Source organism: Cibotium barometz, chromosome 32 (assembly GCF_041138505.1).
Source record: "Cibotium barometz isolate CiBa-2024 chromosome 32, ASM4113850v1, whole genome shotgun sequence".
Lineage (NCBI taxonomy): Eukaryota > Viridiplantae > Streptophyta > Polypodiopsida > Cyatheales > Cibotiaceae > Cibotium > Cibotium barometz.
In genome coordinates this window covers 22,552,281-22,575,169 of record NC_141077.1, presented here as the reverse complement: position 1 = coordinate 22,575,169, position 22,889 = coordinate 22,552,281, and the positions used below count along the sequence as shown (strand labels likewise).

The following is a 22,889-nucleotide window of genomic DNA, read 5'->3' as shown; positions in this document are numbered from 1 at the left end:
GGAGGAAAGCTCTTAGCACATTGAAGACTGAATGAGAAACTAAGCCCTATGCAAGCCTATTTATACTAACTAGAGGTTGGTCAAGTTGGCTGGTCATTTAATAAAGTTTATATTTATAAATGACAATAAATGCTAAATAAATACCAGAAAATATGGAAAAAATACGAGATAAATTCTAGTAAATTCCCTAAGGCTTCTGGGATGTTCTAAATGATGCACAGGCATACGAATGCATATTATGCAGGATGCAGAGTGCTTTCTGATGCAAACCCTAAGGCTTCTACTGACTCTACATGCATGAATGATTCTCTCCAAGTGGGTTAAGGGACTTGATTGACTGACTGACCCGCTAAGGCTGAGGAATGACCTACGCAGCTCGTGCCTGACTTATCCTGGACTGAGGATGTACAATGGGGTCACGGCGTACGACAAATATCGTCCTACTGGGTTCTAAAACTGTACAACTGTTGCACTGCTGATGATGAGCCAGTTTGTCACCATGCACTGAGTGGAGAGTGCATGTGACACCAGAAGCCATATCTACCATAACACAGCAGAATCCTCCTCTTCAACAGAGCTGAGTAGAAAATTAGCAGACTCCTCCTCGAAAGCTGAGTGCAGCAAAGAGAAAGGAAGGAGAAGAAGGGATGGGAGTGTGGGAAACCAAAAGGGGAGGTAAGAAACGACTCCCCTGGGTTAAAACCCTGTTGTAGCACCAAAATACGGGGCTGAGATCTGAAAACGCAGATCTGAGGCTGAAAACGCAGCACCTTTGTGGAAAACGCAGCTCCTTCTGCAGCAGTAGATGTAGAAAACGCAGGTCCCTTTGCAACATTGGTTTCAGATACCATGAAAGAATATCTGTAAAACAGAAAAAATAGCAAATAGATCTTGCAAAGAAGCACATGTGCAAAAGAACTGAAGTAGAAAACTTGTTATCTGCTAAAGTAGAGCACGAGGGCTGCCCGTAGGTGCATACAACCAACAGCAATAGCTGAATAATGATGTGCTAATGATGCTTGTTGGGTTTTATGCTGTGTATGCACCCAGAGGAGTGCTAGTGATCATCAGTAGGTTACTGGGGCACTTTTTACTTCAGTTAGTGGAGGTTTTTTCCCCCAGTTTTAGCTTAGTTCCACTTAAGTGATTTGGTTCACCTGGCACATTTTATGGCCGGACCATGTGAACACATCTTTTAGGTCACATCTTTATGTGGCTATTGTACTTCATTTTCATCACTCTCAATACATGAGCAGTCGTGTTCCTCTCTCTGCTTCTCAATTTTCTTGCTGAAGTACCTTCCAAACCCTAACCCTAACAGCTCAGTTCCTTCATTTGGTATCAGAGCTCCCAGGTTGGCCTGCCTTGCCCGTACTGTTCCACGCCATCAGTGTCTGTACATTATCGCCTTCAGCTGCAGCCACGTATAGGTAGTCGCCTTCAACCGTACACTCCGTACAGGCGCCTGTCGTGTTCCGTATTCTGCTCCGTACATTAGTCGACCAGCTACTGTTCCGTACACAGCACCGTCGTGCAGCGCCTGCTTTGCTCCTTACACAGTCGCCCAGCCCCGTACAGTACCTGCAGGCGACCTACACTCGCCGTCAGTAGCTGCTCGCCCAGCTCTGTACAGTACCTGCTGCCAAGTTGTCGCGACTGCTGTTTTCGTACAGTACCTGCTGCGCGTACCTGCTCCGTGCAGTTGCCGTACAGTCGACCTGCTTCCGTACTTCTGTTCCATACAGCGTGCAGTCGACCTGTACCTGTACTGTACCGTACACTAGTTTTGTACAGTCTACAGCTGCCTGTACCTGCAAAATCCCATTTGTGGTAAGCTTTACTAGTTTTGAAATTTGGGCATTTTCTCTGTGAAAATTTTCTGGCAGATATACAGGCAGATTTTCTTGCAAAGAAATCTCTACAGGTTTTTTGCAAGGTTTTGGGTGCAGTAACCTTGGGCATTTTTGGGCATTTTGGCACTGTGTGAGCCATTTTAGCTGCTCTACTCAGTCAGTGGTGCATTGTGTTGCACCTTCAGAGGATTGAGAGTGCAGAGGCATATTTGGGTTAGCTGTATTCAGTGGAGTACAGTTGCTTTCAGGGTTGTTGCTATTGGGTTTTTTGATACACAGGTACAACATTGTGCATTGGCATAATGGCAAATCAACAGCAGAGTGATGTATTCACGTATTTGTCTAAGGAAGACAAGTTGGACGGCATGAACTACTCCTTGTGGAGTTTTATGCTGAGAAATGTGCTCGTGGCAAAAGGTCTTTGGGATTTTGTTAGTGGTGATGAACCACATCCAGAGACTCCTCCCCAAGGGGGTGCTCGTGGACGAGGACAACAGGTACAGGCACCAGGTCAGCCATTGCCTGTTCAAAGAACAAATGCTCAGAAGACATGGGATGCCAGAGATGCACAAGCCTTGTCACTTATTGCATTGTCAGTACAGAGGTCTATTATACCTCATATTCGTTCAGCTGGCTCTTCACGGAATGCATGGGTGACTTTGGAGCAGATGTGTGCTGCTCGTAATGAGGCTCGGATCTCGTTTTTGAAAAGAGAGTTGGAAAATCAGAAAATGCATGAAGGAGATGATATGTCTAGCCACTTGAACAAGCTGCAGGATTTGAGAGAGCAACTCATCAATGTGGATGAGATTATTCTTGAGACATAGCTTGTGTCCACCATCTTGAACTCTTTGCCAAGATCGTACTTGGCTTTTCATACCTTTTTGAACCTCAGCATGAGGAATGTTGTTGAACCCCGTAAGTATCAGGAACTTGTTGCTCTCTTGTTACAAGAAGAGCAAATCAGGAAGAACATGAATATGAACACAAGTGCTGAACAAGCATTTGTGACAGGTCAAAAAGAGAAAGGCAAATCTCAGCCAAAGAGTTCAAATCAGAATTCAGGTGATGGTGGTTCATCTCAGGATACCAAGAAAGGTGATGGACAGCCCAAGAAGAAGGGCAAATGCCATTACTGTAAGAAGCCAGGTCACTACATCACAGAGTGTAGGAAGAGGATTGCCAAAGAAAAGGCAAAGGAATCTGGGATGTCTGTAAATGATGCCTCTAAAGCTCCTTCGGAGACTGCTTCTTTTGTTGAGGACAGGGATTACTGTTTCTACACATGCAGCTATGATGCCTCTTGGTCTTCACAGGCACTCGGTGTGACAGAGCATGCATGTACTTGGTACTTTGATAGTGGTGCTTCAAAGCATATCACATCTCGCAGGGATTTGTTTTGTCATGTAGGCCCTGCCCCTGTTGGCAAGACCGTTCAGTGTGCCAATAATGCTTCATATCCAGTTCGTGGCATTGGGGAGATTCAGCTCACAGCCATTGATGGCTCTATTCTTCGCCTTACAGATGCCTTCTATGTACCAGGGATAAAGAAGAATTTGTTGTCCATTTCTTCTTTAGCACAGTGTGGTATGCAAGTCCACTTTGATGATGACAAATGCATGGTTAGAGACAAAGCTAATGCTTTGTCCCTGACCATGCACTAGGGATAAAGAAGAATTTGTTGTCCATTTCTTCTTTAGCACAGTGTGGTATGCAAGTCCACTTTGATGATAACAAATGCATGGTCTGAGACAAAGCTAATGCTTTGACCTTAATGCTTACTGGTACATTATGTCATGGACTTTATCAGTTGGATGCATTTCAGCCAGTGCATCAGTCTGCTTATAATGCATTCACTCTTACTCCAGCTATGGTCGATGTGGAGTTATGGCATGCTCGCATGGGGCATGTAAATTTTGATAGTCTTATGCTTATGCAGCGACATAACATGTTGACAGACCTACCTCTTATGGAGAAGCCTCCAGATCACATATGTGAAGGATGTATTTTGGGAAAAATGCATCGGTTTTCCTTCCCACGTGATCAGGCACTATGAGCAACTACAAAGTTGCAGCTTATACACAGTGATCTTTGTGGTCCCATGCAGACGAAGTCATTAGGAGGTTGCTTCTATTTTGCTACATTTATTGATGACTTCTCTCGTATATGCTGGGTCTATACGTTGACACAGAAATCACAGGTATATGATACATTTTTGGCCTTTATAGCACTTGCTGAAAGAGAGTCAGGATGCAAGGTGAAGACTCTCCGTTCTGATCGAGGTGGGAGAGAGAAGAATTAGGGTTAGGTTAATTCATGTGGGAGACATACACAGAGAAACAAGGGAGAGAGAGAGAGAGAGAGTTGTGGGGATAAGTCAACTCATGAGACATGAGTGTGTGACTCCCCTATCACACATGTATATTGCACTAGCACACATAGTGCACTTAGTACATTAAAAGTACTAAGTGTACTATGTACTATAACTTATGGGCTTGTACACACTATAAGGGTGGGCATAATGCCTTTACCCCAACAACCTCCCACTTAAAGGCAAAGTGCCCTTAAGTAAAGGAAAAGAAAAAATCAGCATGTACATGATAATATACAAGGCCATATCAAGGCTGAAACTAGCCTCATCCAATGCCCATCAAGTGTCTGCAATGAGCAAACCGCTCCGGAGGCAAACTCTTTGTCAAACAGATCAGCCGGGTTGTCATCCGTATGAATCTTAACAAGCTGAATTTGCTTGTTCTCTATCACCTCTCTGATGAAGTGATACTTCACATCCACATGCTTCGTCTTTGCATGAAAGACAGGGTTCTTTGCCAACTGGATGGCACTCTGACTCTCACAATGCAACAATGGAATATCCCCTGTATAACCCAAATCAACCACTAACCGAGATAGCCATAATGCCTCCTTGCAAGCCTTTGTGGCTGCAATATACTCGGCCTCTGTAGTAGATAAGGCTGTGCACTTCTGCATCCTGGATATCCATGACACAGCACCTCCTGTGAATGTAAATACATAACCGGTAGTAGACTTCCGGTTATCTGGATGACCGGCATAATCCGAATCCGTGTAACCATGCACTAATGCATCCTGTTTGCCAAAGCAAATGCACATATCCTGTGTGCCCTTCAGGTATCTCATGACACCTTTCACTGCTTCCCAATGCTTCTTGCCAGGGTTGGCCATGTATCTAGAAACCACTCCGACTGCAAATGCAATGTCCGGCCTAGTAGCAACCATGGCATACATGAGACTGCCACATGCTGAAGCATACGGAATCTTGGCCATATCAGCCCTGTCTCTATCTGACTGTGGGCTGTCCATAGCACTGAGTTTCACATATGGAGGCAAAGGAGTACTAGTCTTCTTCCCCCCGTCCATATTGAACCTCTGCAAGACTTTGCCAATGTATTCCTTCTGAGACAAATACAACACATGCTGATTTCTGTCCCGAAGTATCCGCATACCCAAGATGTGATTTGCATCACCCAAATCCTTCATATCAAAGGTTTGATGCAGCCTCTGCTTCAAGGTATCCATCTCCTTACGAGATTTCCCGGCAATCAACATATCATCAACATACAAGATGAGGATCAATAGACTGCCATCCAAAGCTTTCTTGGTGTACAAGCAGTGATCTATGTCACTTCTCCTGAATTTCTGAGATTTCATGAATGTATCAAATTTATGATACCATTCTCTTGGTGCCTGTTTGAGCCCATAAAGACTCTTTTTCAGCTTGCATACAAGCTTCTCCTTTCCACTTACTGCATAACCCTCTGGCTGTTGCATATATATCTCCTCATGGAGATCACCGTGAAGAAAAGCAGTCTTCACATCCATCTGAATCAAGTCCAGATCATCATGCGCAACCAAAGCCAACACAGCTCTAAGTGTGGTCTTTTTGACCACTAGAGAGAAGATCTCATCAAAGTCCACACCATATTCCTGCTTGAAGCCCTTAGCCACTAACCTGGCTTTGTATCTTGGCTTTGCATCTGGTGCAACTTTGAGCCTGTAAACCCACTTGCATGGCAAAACCTTCTTGCCTGCAGGCAAAGGCACCAACTTCCATGTTCCATTTTTATGCAGAGAATCCATCTCTGACTTCATGGCACGCTCCCAAAGAGCCTTGTTTGCCCTTTGTAAAGCCTCCTTATAACATGAGGGCTCCCCACAGTCAGTGAGCATCAAGTAGTCAACCCCTGGAACAAACCTGTTAGGGGCTCTGGAGGGTCTTGTGGACCTCCGTACCCAATGACCATCATTTGCAGGTTGCTGTCCAGCCTGCATATCACCCATTGGTGGCTCCTGTTCCATGCCATAAGGCTGAAATATCATGCCCGGTATCTCCTCTAACTGTGGTATATCCATAGGGATATCTTCTGCCATCTCTGGCTGTCCATTTGGACCATTTTCAGCACCATTTAAGGGCTGGTTTTCCTGCTGTAATGGCTGATTTACAGCCCTTTGTTGTTGTCCATGATGTCCATCATCATCAAAGATGACTCTGCCAGGCTCCTGTTGCCTTGCAGGCTCCTTATACATGCATGTTTCATCAAAAATCACATCATTGCTGCGTATGATCTTTCTATTCATGGGATCCCAAAGTCTATACCCCATTTCACCTCTGTCACCATATCCTAGGAATATGCATTTGTGAGACTTAGGATCAAGTTTGGTGCGCATTTCCCTGCGTATGTGCACGTACGCAACGCAACCAAACACTCTCAAGTGCTTGTATGATGGAGGCTTCCCTTTCCATACTTCTTCTGGCACTTTCCCACCTAGCCTCGTGTTAGGTGACTTGTTTATAAGGTGAATGGCTGTGATAACAGCTTCAGCCCAAAAACCATGAGGTAATGCAGCATGTGACAACATAGAACGGACCTTCTCCTGAATGGTCCTGTTCATTCTCTCTGCTGTCCCGTTTTGTGGAGGATCATAAGGAGTAGAGAGCTCCCTCTTGATGCCTTTAGCATCACAAAAGTCCTGAAACTGTTTGGACATGTACTCTCCACCATTGTCGGAACGCAAAGCCTTCAGTGTTTTGCCAGTTTGATTCTCAACAAGAGCAACAAACTTCTGAAACACTGAGAATGTATCACTCTTCAAACGAAGAGGATAAACCCACACCTTACGTGTGGCATCATCAATAAAAGACACAAAATATTTTGCCCCTCCCAAAGAAAGCTGAGGCATCTCACATACATCTGTATGCACAAGCTCTAACTGAGCATCTTTCTGTCCAAGAGCTTTCTTGTGGGGGCACTGTAGTTGCCTACCATATATACAATGCTCACAAAACTGAAAACTTGAAAACTTTAGAGAAGGCAAGTAACCCAAACGAGACAATTGCTCCATTCCCTTGACACTCATGTGTCCCAACCGGCTATGCCACATAGAGATTTCCGGCAGCTCGGTTGCATTTACATTAGCATGGTGACAAACACCTGCATGCATAAAGTAAAGAGTGTCCACCTTAGAGCCTCTGGCAACAACCAGTGAGCCCTTACTAATCTTCCACTTTCCACGACCAAATGTGGTAACATAATCAGCATCATCAAGCTGTCCAGTAGAAAGCAGATTCTTCTTGATCTCAGGCACATGCCTGACATCATGGAGCATAAGCTGTGAGCCATCTGAAAACACAAGCCTCACATCACCTCTGCCAAGAATCTTGCATGCATGGTTATCACCCAAATAAACCACTCCTTCATTGTCAGCAAGATACCTGACAAACAAGTCTCTGCAACCTGTGACATGAAAGGAGGCACCTGAATCAATGATCCATGAGTGCATACCATGACCACCTGTAAGAAGTGAATGGGCATCAAGTGAAGACGTAAATAGGACCTCATCCTCACTGCCACCTGCATGTGACACATTGATTTCTTCAATCTTGACTCCACTTTTGCCCTTTGGCTTTACATCTTTGGCTTCATCTTTCTCTTTGTCTTTGCCTTTTCCCTTTTCTTTTTGATCATTTTTCCATTTGTAGCATTGCTTTTTAATTTGTCCCTTCTTGCCACAATAATGGCATTCCAAATCCTTTTTGGAGCGAGACTTGCTCCTTCCCCGTTCTTGGCTTTTTCCCCTTTGTTGGGATCTCCCACGTGCATTCATTGCATTGGACTTTCCAACAGAGTTGTTTTTCCTGTTCATCTCTTCTTGAAGAAGAGCACCCTCAACATCTGCATATGACAGCATAGCATGCGAATTGCTAGTGGCTGTCTTGAATGTATCCCAACTCTCTGGCAAAGTGCATAACAGAAAAGTGGCTTTGAACTCATCGTCCATTGCCAACTTTTGATTAATGACCTGGCTGACAATACCATTAAACTCATTTAGATGGGCTGTCATAGACGCCCCTTCCTTCATCTGAAGACCTATGAGTTTCTTCAACCAATACACTTTGCTTGAGGCACTTTGCTGGGCATACAAGTCCTGCAATCTCTGCCACATTCCCCAAGCTGTCTTCTCTTCACGAATGCTGAAAAGTAATGAGTCTGACACAGACAACATGATAGTAGATCTTGCCAGCTCATCCATATCTTCCCACTCTTCAGCAGTAAGAGAAGCGGGCATTACACCCCTTTCTTTGATAGGCTTGTGTTGCTTTTTCTGGAGCAACACATTGTAGCACTGGGTTTGCCAAATATCATAGTTATGCGAGCCTTCAAGCTTCTTGATGTGAAGCAATGAAGAGCTCTCACCTGTGGTTGCCATAGCAATATGCAACCTATCAATGCCTGACTCCCTGCAAAAATGTGCAAACACTGCACCAAAAGCGCACAAAGTGCTCACAGTTTTTCTCCCAAGCTTTATCTCCCACTGCGGAAGCACAAATGCAACTTTTCTCCCACTTTATGTGATGAAATCACCAAAATCTGGTTGCTGCAGATTTTGGACAGCACCTTAAATGTGCTCTGTTGTCCTTCCAAAGTACTGTACAACAGTACCAATTGCTCACAAATGATGTACCAAACCTGTACCGGCAAGTACAGCAACTGAAATTGAACCTTTTGGTCACTCAAAACAGTGTACAGCCATGCCAAAACTTGCACAAAGCTGTGCCAAATCTGTACCAGCAGGTACAGTAGCAATAAATGCTCTCCTGGCTGTCCAAATGAGTGAAAATCAGACTTTTACAGTCCCGAACACTGCATACAACAGTTCCGAACAGAAATTGGGCAAAAGCCCCTTGACTGCAAGCTGATTTCTGAGGATTCAAGGCATAAATGTCTTGCCTGCTACTTTGCCAAGCTCAACAAGCATACGAACTTGAAAAGCCCCTTGATTTAAGATCAATTTTTGATCATACATGGTACATTGACGCACATGAAGGCATCCAGAGTGTTCACGATGCTTCCCCCTGGCCACATATACATCAAATACATGAAACCCCCTTGATTTACAGGCACATTGAGTGCTTGTAAGGCATCAACACATTATCCACAGCATCAAATGCGATTGCCTGCATGCAAATCAACCAAATCGGTACAAAAGCCCCTTGATTTGCACTGCAATTTGCTGCAATTTTGCCCAAATGTGCGTTTTTTCACATCATACAGCATGTATGAGTGCTTAATTGCACAATTACATCAAAAGCCCCAAATTTCGACATCCAATTTCCTGCAAATTGATCCTGATTGTGACCAATGTCACCCAATTTTGCCAATTTCGCTCAAAATTGAGCAATCCGGCACCTGTACCTGCTCAATTGATAATTGTACCTACTCAATTGCAAGTCCCAAAAAAAAATCGAAGCAAAATACCTTGTAATTTTTTGATTTTTTGTTTTTGTTGCAAGAAAAGGGGGGTTTGCTGATGCTGCTGCAGAATTAGTGCAGATGAAGGACTCCTTTGCAGCAGCCCGTGCGAATCTCTACAGTTCTCTGATGAGACCCTTTTCTGTGCCAAAGTGTGCTGACGATGACGTCTCCGGCACGACTGCACGTGCGTGTGTCCTTCGTTGATGGAGATGGTGAAGAGGTCGAGAGATAAAGACTATTCTCCTCTCCTCTTCGTCGAACTCGCAGCTGGCCCTGAGATGTTCGCCGAGAACCGCAAGTTGGAGCCCTACTTGACAGGCGAGTTCCGTGCAGGTGGCTCCATTGCCACTGCGTACTGGCGCCAAGTGGTTTCTAGATACATGTTTGTGGCTACGTGAGTGCCGACTGCTGCTGTATGTTTACGTTGCCGCTGTTGTGCTGGGCGCTTATGACTCCATGCTTGGCACCTTCGACACCGTGTATTCGCCTGCTTACGCTGCCTGGTTATGAATGATTCAACGCCCGCTTGGTTTACGCCTTCGCTGTCTCCGCCTACTGCTGACGCCCGCCTGTGGTGTGCTACGCGTAGCTCTGCCACGTCAACCCTTAGTCGACTGTCTTCAGCTGCAGCCTGCGTAAGCTGCAGAGAGAGAGAGCCACGCTTGTGGAGGTCCCTTGTAGTTGGCGTCAAAATCTATGGCACAGCTGCTGCTGCCCCTGGCTACAACCGGCACGGAACCAACCTATGGCAGTACCCAATCAGCACCCAGCTATGGAAGTACTACAAGCTCTGATACCAGTTGTGTGGGAGAGAGAAGAATTAGGGTTAGGTTAATTCATGTGGGAGACATACACAGAGAAACAAGGGAGAGAGAGAGAGAGAGAGTTGTGGGGATAAGTCAACTCATGAGGCATGAGTGTGTGACTCCCCTATCACACATGTATATTGCACTAGTACACATAGTGCACTTAGTACATTAAAAGTACTAAGTGTACTATGTACCATAACTTATGGGCTTGTACACACTATAAGGGTGGGCATAATGCCTTTACCCCAACAACTCCTTACACTCCGCAGCAGAATGGGGTTGCAGAAAGGAAGAATCGGTCACTCATGGAGATGGCTAGATGTATGTTAAAGGCAAAGAAGCTACCACATATCTTTTGGGTGGAAGCTGTTATGTGTGCTTGTCATATTTTGAATCGATGTCCCACAAAGGCATTGGTTTCCATTACTCCTTTTGAGGCTTGGCATGGCCGCAAGCCTTCGGTATCACATTTTCGTACTCTTGGGTGTCTTGCATATGCACACATACCCAAAGAGTTGAGGAGGAAGTTGGATGATAAAGCCACAAAATGCATTTTTGTTGGGTATAGCCGTGAGAGCAAGGGCTACCGGTTATATGACCCACTATCCAAGAAGATATTCACTAGTCGGGATGTGATTTTTGATGAAAAATCAGAAATATCCATGGCTGGTTATGATGTAAATCAGGCTGAAAATGATGTGTTTGAAGGTCTACTACCTATGGAGTTTCATTCCACAGTTGGTGATCCAACCCATGAGGGTACAGGACAGCCAGCAAATCATGAAGGTGGTGCAGAAATTGAGCAGGCTATTGAGCCAAAAGTTGAGCCAAATATGGGGCACTAGGCTCCACAGGTCAGACACGTCACACATACCTAGATGGTATTTGAGGACATTATAGGACAGCCATCTAGAGGGTCCTCTTGCTGGTCGTACTCGTAGGGAGACACGGACCAATGAGCATGCACACATCATGGATTTGAATATGGTTATGGCAGCCAGTTTACAGGATGATGATGAGCCTGACTCATTTGTGGATGCACGAGACAATGTGCATTGGAATAAAGCCATGCAAGATGAGCTTGATTCTATTAAAAGGAATCAAACATGGGATTTGGTTGATCTGCCCAAAGGCAAGAAAGCCATTGGTACTAAGTGGGTCTATAAGTTAAAAAAATATGCAGATGGATCCATTGATAGGTACAAAGCCTGTCTAGTTGCAAAGGGCTATGCACAGAAGAAGGGCATTGATTATGAGGAGAGATTTGCTCCTACATCCCGTATGTCGACACTTGGGTGTGTCATTGCATTGGCTGCACATCGTGGTTGGGTTGTTCACCAGTTGGACATCAAGACTGCTTTCCTACATGGGGACCTCGAGGAGGAAGTTTATGTATATCAGCCCATAGGTTTTGCAGAACATGGTCATGAAGGGAAAGTATGCAGGCTGAAAAAGGCCTTGTATGGTTTGAAACAAGCTCCACGAGCTTGGTATGCAAAAATAGATGCTTTCCTGCTCTCTCAAGGCTTTGTGAACAGTCCATCAGAAGCCACTTTGATGTAAAGAAAGAAGAGAAAGATCTGCTGGTCATCAGTCTTTATGTAGATGATCTTTTGCTCATGGGATCAAATGATGACAAAATTGCAGCTTTTAAAGAGATACTGCAACAGACATTTGACATGTCTGATTTGGGCCTCGTACACTACTATTTGGGCATACAGTTTGTGCAGGATAACAGAGGCATTGGGTTGTTGCAATCTCGGTATGTTGCTAAACTTTTGGAGAAGTTCCAATTTCAGGATTGCAAGTCTATTCGCACTCCTATGGAGCCTGGGATGAAACTGTCACTACAAGATGACAATATTTTATTTGATGCAACTACATATGCTCAGGCTGTTGGGTGCCTTATTTACTTGTGTACTACACGGCCAGATATTCAGTATGCCATATCTCAGTTGAGCAGATTCATGCACAGCCCGCGATTGTCACATTGGCAAGCTGTGAAGCGTGTATTTCGGTATTTGCAGGGTACCTTGTCTCTTGAATTGCTTTATCCTGAGGGGGGTGACATGCAGTTATATTCTTACAGCAATTCAAATTGGGCTGGTGATTTTGATACCAGACATTCCACTAGTGGCAATTGTTTCTTTCTTGGCTCTTCATGTATTTCTTGGCTAAGCAAGAAACAGACCACAGTGGCCACTTCGTCTTGTGAGGCAGAGTACAGAGTAGCCTACACTACTACCGTTGAGTGTGTCTGGCTGCGTCGTCTCATGACTGATATGGTTGAGGAGGAAGCTGGATGATGTATAGCCGTGAGAGCAAGGGCTACCGGTTATATGACCCACTATCCAAGAAGATATTCACTACTCGGGATGTGATTTTTGATGAAAAATCAGAAATATCCATGGCTGGTCATGATGTAAATCAGGCTGAAAATGATGTGTTTGAAGGTCTACTACTTATGGAGTTTCATTCCACAGTTGGTGATCCAACCCATGAGGGTACAGAACAGCCAGCAAATCATGAAGGTGGTGCAGAAATTCAGCAGGCTATTGAGCCAGAAGTTGAGCCAAATATGGGGCAGCAGGCTCCACAGGTCAGACACATACCTAGATGGTATTTGAGGACATTACAGGACAGCCATCTAGAGGGTCCTCTTGCTGGTCGTACTCGTAGGGAGACACGGACCAATCAGCATGCACACGTCATGGATTTGAATATGGTTATGGCAGCCAGTTTACAGGATGATGATGAGCCTGACTCATTTGTGGATGCACGAGACAATGTGCATTGGAATAAAGCCATGCAGGATGAGCTTGATTCTATTAAAAGGAATCAAACATGGGATTTGGTTGATCTGCCCAAAGGCAAGAAAGCCATTGGTACTAAGTGGGTCTATAAGTTAAAAAAATATGTAGATGGATCCATTGATAGGTACAAAGCCCGTCTAGTTGCAAAGGGCTATGCACAGAAGAAGGGCATTGATTATGAGGAGACATTTGCTCCTACATTCCGTATGTCGACACTTGGGTGTGTCATTGCATTGGCTGCACATCGTGGTTGGGTTGTTCACCAGTTGGACATCAAGACTGCTTTCCTACATGGGGACCTCGAGGAGGAAGTTTATGTATATCAGCCCATAGGTTTTACAGAACTTGGTCATGAAGGGAAAGTATGCAGGCTGAAAAAGGCCTTGTATGGTTTGAAACAAGCTCCACGAGCTTGGTATGCAAAAATAGATGCTTTCCTGCTCACTCAAGGCTTTGTGAACAGTCCATCAGAAGCCACTTTGTATGTAAAGAAAGAAGAGAAAGATCTGCTGGTCATCAGTCTTTATGTAGATGATCTTTTGCTCATGGGATCAAATGATGACAAAATTGCAGCTTTTAAAGAGATACTGCAACAAACATTTGACATGTCTGATTTGGGGCTCGTACACTACTATTTGGGCATACAGTTTGTGCAGGATAACAGAGGCATTGGGTTGTTGCAATCTCGGTATGTTGCTAAACTTCTGGAGAAGTTTAAATTTTAGGATTGCAAGCCTATTAGCACTCCTATGGAGCTTGGGATGAAACTCTCACTACAAGATGACAGTATTTTATTTGATGCAACTACATATGCTCAGGCTATTGGGTGCCTTATTGTGTACTACACGGCCAGATATTCAGTATGCCGTATCTCAATTGAGTAGACTCATGCACAGCTCGCGATTGTCACATTGGCAAGTTGTGAAGCGTGTATTTCGGTATTTGCAGGGTACCTTGTCTCTTGGATTGCTTTATCTTGAGGGGGGTGACATGCAGGTATATGCTTACAACGATTCAGATTGGGCTGGTGATTTTGATACCAGACATTCCACTAGTGGTAATTGTTTCTTTCTTGGCTCTTCATGTATTTCTTGGCTAAGCAAGAAACAGACCACAGTGGCCACTTCCTCTTGTGAGGCAGAGTACAGAGCAGCCTACACTACTACCGTTGAGTGTGTCTGGTTGTGTCGTCTCATGACTGATATGGATATTTCAGTGGAGGAGCCTACACCTATCTATATTGATAGTCAGAGTGCCATTGCCGTGGCCAGGAATCCTGTGTTTCATGCTCGCACGAAACACATTGAGATTCACTATCAGTTTGTTCGGGAGAGACTCCAGGAGGCAGGTGATATCAGTCTGATCTCCTGCATCTCAAAGGGAGTCACATGAGGATTGAACAGATTGACGCAGGTATCCCTCATGAGTGGCTCCCTGGCACATTTCATGATGAGTTGACTTATAATAGTTTATAAGTGATTTGGTCCACTTGGTACATTTTATGGCGGGAGCACGTGAACACAACTTTTAGGTCACATCTTTATGTGGCTATTGTACTTCATTTTCATCACTCTCAATACATGAGCAGTCGTGTTCTTCTCTCTCTTCTCACGTTTCTTGCTGAAGTACCTTCCAAACCCTAATCCTTACAGCTGAGTTCCTTCAATGCTAACCCAAGCCACCTATTTATAGGTTGAACAAGAGTTGGTCGGCCAGCATAAAAACAGTGGGCTGGTCGACTCTGCAAAAAATACTAGAATAATGTCTAAAAAATAGAAAAAAATAGCAAAAAATATCTAAAATAAGATGAATGCATGGCCTCATAAATCTAGCTAGATACAGCATGAAATATGCACATATATGCCCAATTTGGTGTCATGTGCATCAGCAATGCCATGGACTGTCTCAAGACTAAATCCAGAAGGGGCAAGCAGATAAAGACTATGAACCAGTAGAAGATGGACATGGAGCAGGACTTGAACCATAGCATGGATCAGAAGGCTGTCGGCTGCATGGAGGCTGACATCAGCATGACCAAAGGGCTGTCGGCTGCAGGTCAGAGAGTGCTGGCAGCAGGCGCATCAAGGAAGATGGAAGATACCACAGTCGGCTGCATTAAAATGATTTTATGACTTAATAACTGGCCGACCAGCAGTCGGCCAGTTTCCCTCAGTTCCAAGGCCTATATAAAGGCAACATTGCTCCTTGTTTTAGTCATTCACTCCCACTAGGGGTGTGGGTCACTTAGAGGTCCCATAGGGGACAGAATTTAGGGTTAGGAACCTTTTTATGAAGGCAGCCCATGGCTGTAAAGATTTGTACCTTTTTTGTACATAGTATATACTGAATTTCCAGCACTTCTCATTCTCTCTCTCTACTCTCTCTCTACCTGCGTTTTTGCATCATGGTGCGTTTTTGCATCAGAAGGTCTTCAAGAGTGTTTAGGGCTGAAAGAAGACTACCCAGAGCTTCCGCGCGTTACATTGGTATCAGAGCATCAGGCTCAGCCAAGCTAAACATTGAATCAGTCCCAGATGACGGTGTACAGGTCCAAGGTACAGGAAAGTACACGGATCCGAAGCCCAAGGCGGGAACACAGATCGGGAAGAACTCCCAGGAGGTTTGTTGGTGGTGTTCCACAGTGCCAGATGGGGATGGCAGTTCCGTGAGCCAGATGGGTTCTAAGGGAACGGTCCCAAGGGAGGTTGATCCTCCAAGGGTGATGTGAGAGTGCCAGACTCAGTTCCAGGAACGAAGACCAAGACGGTGTTCAGAGCCAGGGCAGGAATGGATTGTGGACTAGAGGAAGACCAGATGCATAGATCTTCATCAGAGACAGAGTGGTTTGGAGAACAGACCGGATTTTCAGAGAAAAAGGTTTGCCAGGGATGGATGATGACAGAGGGACTTCGGGACAAGATTGGGATGATGACAGTCATCCAAGAGCAGGTTGGATTCCTGTCATCAAGTTTAGCAGAGGGGGATGTCATGTGCATCAGCAATGCCATGGACTGTCTCAAGACTAAATCCAGAAGGGGCAAGCAGATAAAGACTATGAACCAGTAGAAGATGGACATGGAGCAGGACTTGAACCATAGCATGGATCAGAAGGCTGTCGGCTGCATGGAGGCTGACATCAGCATGACCAAAGGGCTGTTGGCTGCAGGTCAGAGAGTGCTGGCAGCAGGCGCATCAAGGAAGATGGAAGATACCACAGTCGGCTGCATTAAAATGATTTTATGACTTAATAACTGGCCGACCAGCAGTCGGCCAGTTTCCCTCAGTTCCAAGGCCTATATAAAGGCAACATTGCTCCTTGTTTTAGTCATTCACTCCCACTAGGGGTGTGGGTCACTTAGAGGTCCCATAGGGGACAGAATTTAGGGTTAGGAACCTTTTTATGAAGGCAGCCCATGGCTGTAAAGATTTGTACCTTTTTTGTACATAGTATATACTGAATTTCCAGCACTTCTCATTCTCTCTCTCTACTCTCTCTCTACCTGCGTTTTTGCATCATGGTGCGTTTTTGCATCAGAAGGTCTTCAAGAGTGTTTAGGGCTGAAAGAAGACTACCCAGAGCTTCCGCGCGTTACATTTGGAGATGATAATGCCAACATAGCCTTGCTGAGCTTGATGCTTTGATACCAATGTTGCATGCGGAAGCTCTGAGAGTCTTCTTTCAGCCCTAAACACCACCAAGAACATGCTGATGCAGAAACGCAAACAGAAGAGAGAGTAGAGTAGAGAGAGAGAGAGCTGTAAATTGAGTATATCATATAGTACAAAAAGTTACATGAATCCTTGCAGCCATGGGCTGCCTTCTGGAAAAGGTAGAATACCCTAACACTAGTCCTATGTCACATCCAAGAGGGAGTGAATGAACAAAACGATGAGCAAAAGTGCCTTTTATAGGCCCTGGAAAAACTAGAGATCTGGCCGACTGCTGGTCGGCTAGCCGCCTGGACACCAATATCTTTAATGAAGTACCCGAGGTGTTTTACTGCAGCCGACACAGCCTCTTCTTGCATTCCACACAGTCGACAGGTCATCATGTCCACTCCAATCCATCACTTGCCATAACTTGCACATCCATGCTCCAAAATCTTAGTTCTATCTGGTTCTTAATCCTTCTTTAGTTGGTTGCACTCTAGGATTAGTCCTGAGATTAGCATGTACATGTGCATACACATGACACATCACCATCGAGCAAACAAAGGTATCAAATGGCTAGCATTTGGTAGCAGACATGCAAATTTCACATTGTGAAGTTTTCGTCCAAGTTGTAGCCAGTTAATATCGTGTTAATTCTTTCTATCTTTAGTGGTGCATATGTCCTATCAACTACCTTTTTGTTGTAATAATTATTTCTATTTGTATGATCCTTAGTGCTAGGCTTCATTATGGCTAAGTCTGCCCTGTATCTCCGGAGCTCTGACAGAAACTCAGTACATAGACCTTTGTATGAATGCATGCTCTTATGTGTGTGTGTGTGTGCGCGTGGGGGGGGGGGTGTGGGAGCATATATTGATACCAAGCTCTACACCCACTATTGGGCACTGATGACATTAGTGGGGATGTCGTAGTATCCAGTCCATACTATGCATGATGGAGTTGATGGTTTATTGTCTTGTGGATGACTACCATGAGTTATAAATTGCACATTCTTATAAGGTGAATTTGGGCATGTTCTTGGATTCATCTAGGTATATATAGCATTTGGTACTAGGTTTTTGGAAATGGGTTTGGAAATATTCTCTCTCCAAGGGTGCTATATTCCCGCACCAGATGAGCTTGGAGATGTGGTTGTCTATTTGTTGCCATCCAAGGTTTAGCCTTGGGATTAGCCCGCACATGTCTTGCACATGACAAATTCAGCCTCATCTTGTCTGTATGTGAAATGTATCAAACATCTAGCAGTTGGTACTTGGTTTTGGAAAATGAGCCTGGAAACACTATCTCCCCAAGTGATGAAGGGTAGTATATCCCTGTGCTAGCCGTGTGTGGGCGGCCGGGTACATAGTATAGAGTGGACTCTTAAGAGTGATTGCCATGTATATGTATGACCTAACCAACTCAACGTCATCTTGTGTGGATGTGAAATGTGTGGGATTCATATAGTGCTATGTTATATCCAACTCCTGGAGGCATTTGAGGAGCTGTGCCCGAGACGCAGTGTTAAGGGCCTTATAGAAATCCTCCCTAGACGCTAGGTGAGGTGAAAAAAAGATGTAGAATTATACTCCTTTTGGAGATCAAGGCACACAGGTGAAGACGGGAGCGGACCGGATGCGCGATGAAGTAAGGGAGGGAAAGACTAATGGAGCAAGTGCACAGTGCTACCACTAGTCCGGGGTATGATCACAATACAAACATTCGGGTTGCTGCAAAAAATTTGTGTTGAGTTGCAGGGAGGGAGGGCTGGAAAAAAAGAAAACGCTGGCTGATAGTCTTTCTGTAGGGTGTAGAAGCAAGAGCTTGAGAACCTTAGCGCTCTGATACCATGAGAGAATGGTTGAAGGCAAGCGGCAGCAGAGGAGATACTTGGAGCAGCCAACAATGATCCAACAACTTGAGCAAAATGATGAATGAATTAAATGGCAAAAAGCCTGTTCTTATATACAACACAAATAACCAAGTCGGCCGGTACAAGAAACCCATGATTGGTGAAAGTACATACGACTGGGAAAAATACCTCCATTGCTGCATGTATGGTAATTTGCTAAGTGTAGTGTTGGAATTGACTATATGGGCCTTTTATTTGTGGTCAAGGATGGGACTTGTATATGGACAGGAGAGGCATTGAAAATGGGCCTTAACATGAGTTTTGTTGTGTGGCCAAGAGATGGTAGTATTGCTTGGCCATCTTCATGGGTGAACAGTAGGAAAAACGGGTTTGCCTGTTTGGCACTGGTTCACATCCATAGGAAGAGCCCTTTTCAAAAAGTCCATGTCGAGCATACGCATAGCTATTGCATTTTGTGCTAGAGCTGTTTTTCCTTGCTCTACTTGTGCAATCTACATACAGTAGGTTAGCTATTTGGGATTATTTATTGTCTCTGTTAAACATGACTTACAGTGCGTACAACTGTGTGTGTGTGTGTGTGTGTGTGTGTGCCCACACATGAGCAGATTTTGATAAATCTGTGCGGTTTTGTTTGAGACAGGTTCTCGATGAGGCAGATACAATGTTTGATCGTGGTTTTGGACCAGATGTAAAGAAGTTCCTCAATCCTTTACGAAACCGCTCTCATAAATCAGAAAATGCAGGCTTCCAAACCATTCTTGTTACAGCAACAATAACGCAGGTGCTTGCTGAGAGTTTTTTGTTTGAATTGTGCCCTATGTTTTGAAAGTCAGTGTCTATGAGAGTTTTTGGGGATATTGTGATTGGTTGCAATATTTGTGAAAATCAGCAGTTTTGAGACAGTATGCATGGGTTGGCTGGTCTTGGGCACCAAATAAGGGGACAAGTGACCTCATTATCGCGGACCAACACAACCCATATAAACCAGTCTGCTTGAAATAAACAGCCTGATCAGCACCCAGCGAGCTCTATAGACAAGTACCGCAGCACCCAGCATTAATTATCAGATCTCTTTGTACAACCAGGACGATTCTAAATAACAATACACACAATATGATTTGGATGTCCATTCCTTACGATCAAACGTAACTACGACACGTAACGACCATTTTATCCATTGATTGTACAATTGTCAAACTTGAGCAACACCCAATTGCCATCATTGAAATCCAATTCTCTTCATTGCTGGTGGTTGCCTTTTTATGTCTCTCTTGAGACTTGACTATGGCTGTTCATACCTTACCATAGGCATCCTGCAAATCTCTTACATATTCATCCGTGGCCAAGATCTCATCTTTGGTGCAGAATTGGTGGAAGCACCACCTTTTCATGAATAACCTCTCAAGGCGCCTTGCTCATAGAAGAGTCCACTGTGTTATATGCAAACTCAAGTACTTTTCCCACATGCTTTTCTGCTCTGCCACATAGCATTTAAGAAAATCAAGTAGGACGGCTGAATTTGCAGCCTTTTGACCATTCGTCTCGGGGTGATATGAGGACGAAAAGTTGAGTTTTGTTCCCATATTGTCAAACAATGCCCTCTAGAACAAGCTAGTAGATTTGGGCATTCCATGACGTTTGAACACTTGAGCCAAAAATATTTTCACCATGTGATCCAACTTTATGGTTGTCCTCATTGGCAAGAAATGAGCCTATTTGCTAAATCAATCCACGATAGTCCATATGGCATCATTGCCATTTTGTGTGCCAGGCAAATCCTTGATAGAATCCATGGTAATTGTTGGTAGGAGGTGGGCAAAGAGAGAGAGAGAGAGAGAGAGAGAGAGAGATTAAGATTAAGATAGTTAAAAAGATGATTAGCATACACTCCTAGACTAAGAACACAAGGAGCTTTGAGGGCTACATCTTTGTTGGAGTTGTACATAAACATTAGTACAATGTCCTTTTACAAGGTTCATGCATGTGTTGCCACCACACATGCCACATGTTAGTACATGATGCCAAGTGTCCCTAATAGGTGTCATCTTTATGCACTATTACATAATATTCTTAGGAGGTTGTTTCCACGAAAAGGACTTACCAAGGTTGGATCAAAACGTACGTACGGATCCAATCCGTACCGTACGGGGATTCGTACGTACGGATCGATCCGTACGTTTTTTTTGGGTGCCTTGCTTTGCTTTGCTTTGCTTGCCTGCAATAAACGTTTCGCCTGCGATAAACGTTTTTTTTTGGGTTTCGCATGCGATAGCGTCTGGACTCCGTACGGCGCACACCTTCCGGTAAGGGCCTCTACAGTCGCACTCTCTCTCTCTCTCTCTCTCTCTCCGCTACTGTCGCGGTCGCTACTGTCGCCGCCGCCTTCCTTTCGCTTCGCCTCTTTCGGTGCCTTGCCACCCTTGCTCATCTTCTGTGTTCGCCTGGTCTCGCCCCCTTTTTGCTACCCACCCTTGCTCAGGCCCCCAAGGCAGCAACATAACTCTCTCTCTCTCTCTCTCTCTCTCTCTCTCTCTCTCTCTCTCACAGAGCCTTAGCCCACCCTCTGTGGACCGTGCATAGAGCTCTCAGCCTCTCTCTCCTTCAAGTATCTCTCTCTCTCTCTCTCTCTCTCTCTCTCAGCTGAGCTGCCCGCTAAATATTATGCATTGCATGATTGCTGAATCCTGATTGAAATTGTATGGCATTGTGCATTGAATTTGTCAGAGCAAGCATGCATTGACTTGTGATTCTAATTTCTCACTTTTGAATTAGTAGGTTTTTGACCTTGTTGTGTCTCTATTTCGAAAGTTTTATATGTCAATGTGGACATGGACTGAAATACCGTGTAGGTGGTTGAAATTTTTGAGATTTTATGTATTTTTACCACTGGTACGTATTTTTACGTACCTTAAAATTTTTTTCCGTACCAAACAATGTACAGTACGTACGGATCCGTACAGTACATAACGTTTGGAACCACCTTGGGACTTACTCTCTAGCGGTTGTTCACACACAGTGGAAGCGCGTTATTTATGCCTATTCTAAGTGCTAGATTATTATTACCACTTAGGGATGGTTGAGATGCACACATACATGACTCCTTTTACATTGATTTCCACAACAAACCCTCCCTCAATGGAAATGAGGCATGAGCTAAACAAGAAGATCTGATGATGATATGAGATGGTGAGTATGAGCCCACAAACTCTTGCTCCAAGGGATGACGAGAAGTTTTCAAGATGTCAAGTCACACGAATAATTTCCATCAATAGTCTGTGTGTGAATATATGCTCTTATGTGTGTGTGTGTGTGTGTGTGTGTGTGTGTGGAGTGCGTGTGTGAGAGCATATCTTGATATAGAGTTCTACACCCACTATTGCACTGATGACGTTAGTGGGGATGTTGTAGTATCTAGTCCATACTATGCATAATGGAGTTGATAGTTATATAGTCTTGTGGGTTGACTACCATGAGTATATAACATGCACGTTCCTAAAAGGTGAATTTGGGCATGTTCCTGGATTCATCTAGGTATTTAATTCAGCCGTATTAGCGGACATGCAGATTTCACATTGTGAAGTTTTCGTCCGAGTTGCGGCCAATTGATATTGTGCTAATTCTTTCTATCTTTAGTGGTGCATTTGCCATATCAACTACTTATTTGTTGTACTAATTCTTTCTATTTGCTACTTCCCTTAGTGCTAGACTTCATTATGGTTGAGTCTGCCTTGCATCTCCAGAGGTTTGACAGAAACTCAGTACGAAGGGCTTTGTGTGAATATATGCTCTTATGTGTGTGTGTGTGTGTGTGTGTGTGTGTGTGGATTGCGTGTGAGAGCAGATCTTGATATAGAGCTCTACACCCACTATTGGGCACTGATGACATTAGTGGAGATGTTGTAGTATCTAGTCCATACCATGCATAATGGAGTTGATAGTTATATAGTCTTGTGGGTTGACTACCATGAGTATCTAACATGCGCGTTCCTAAAAGGTGAATTTGGGCATGTTCCTGGATTCATCTAGGTATATAAATAGTCTTTGATAAGATCCTCCTTTGCACTAGGCTTTGAATGTGCCATAGGTGAGGATGAGACTAT

The 22,889-nt window shown here is 44.3% G+C and overlaps 1 protein-coding gene across 1 annotated transcript in view; it reads left to right on the top strand.

Moving 5' to 3' along the window:
- The window catches only part of RH39, a 115,897-nt gene that overhangs the window by 30,164 nt on the left and 62,844 nt on the right, over positions 1 to 22,889 (top strand). Inside the window, exon 4 of the mRNA XM_086772061.1 lies at positions 19,430 to 19,570. Within this exon, the coding sequence (XP_086628187.1) occupies positions 19,430 to 19,570 (141 nt within the window). The remainder of the gene's footprint in view (positions 1 to 19,429; positions 19,571 to 22,889) is intronic.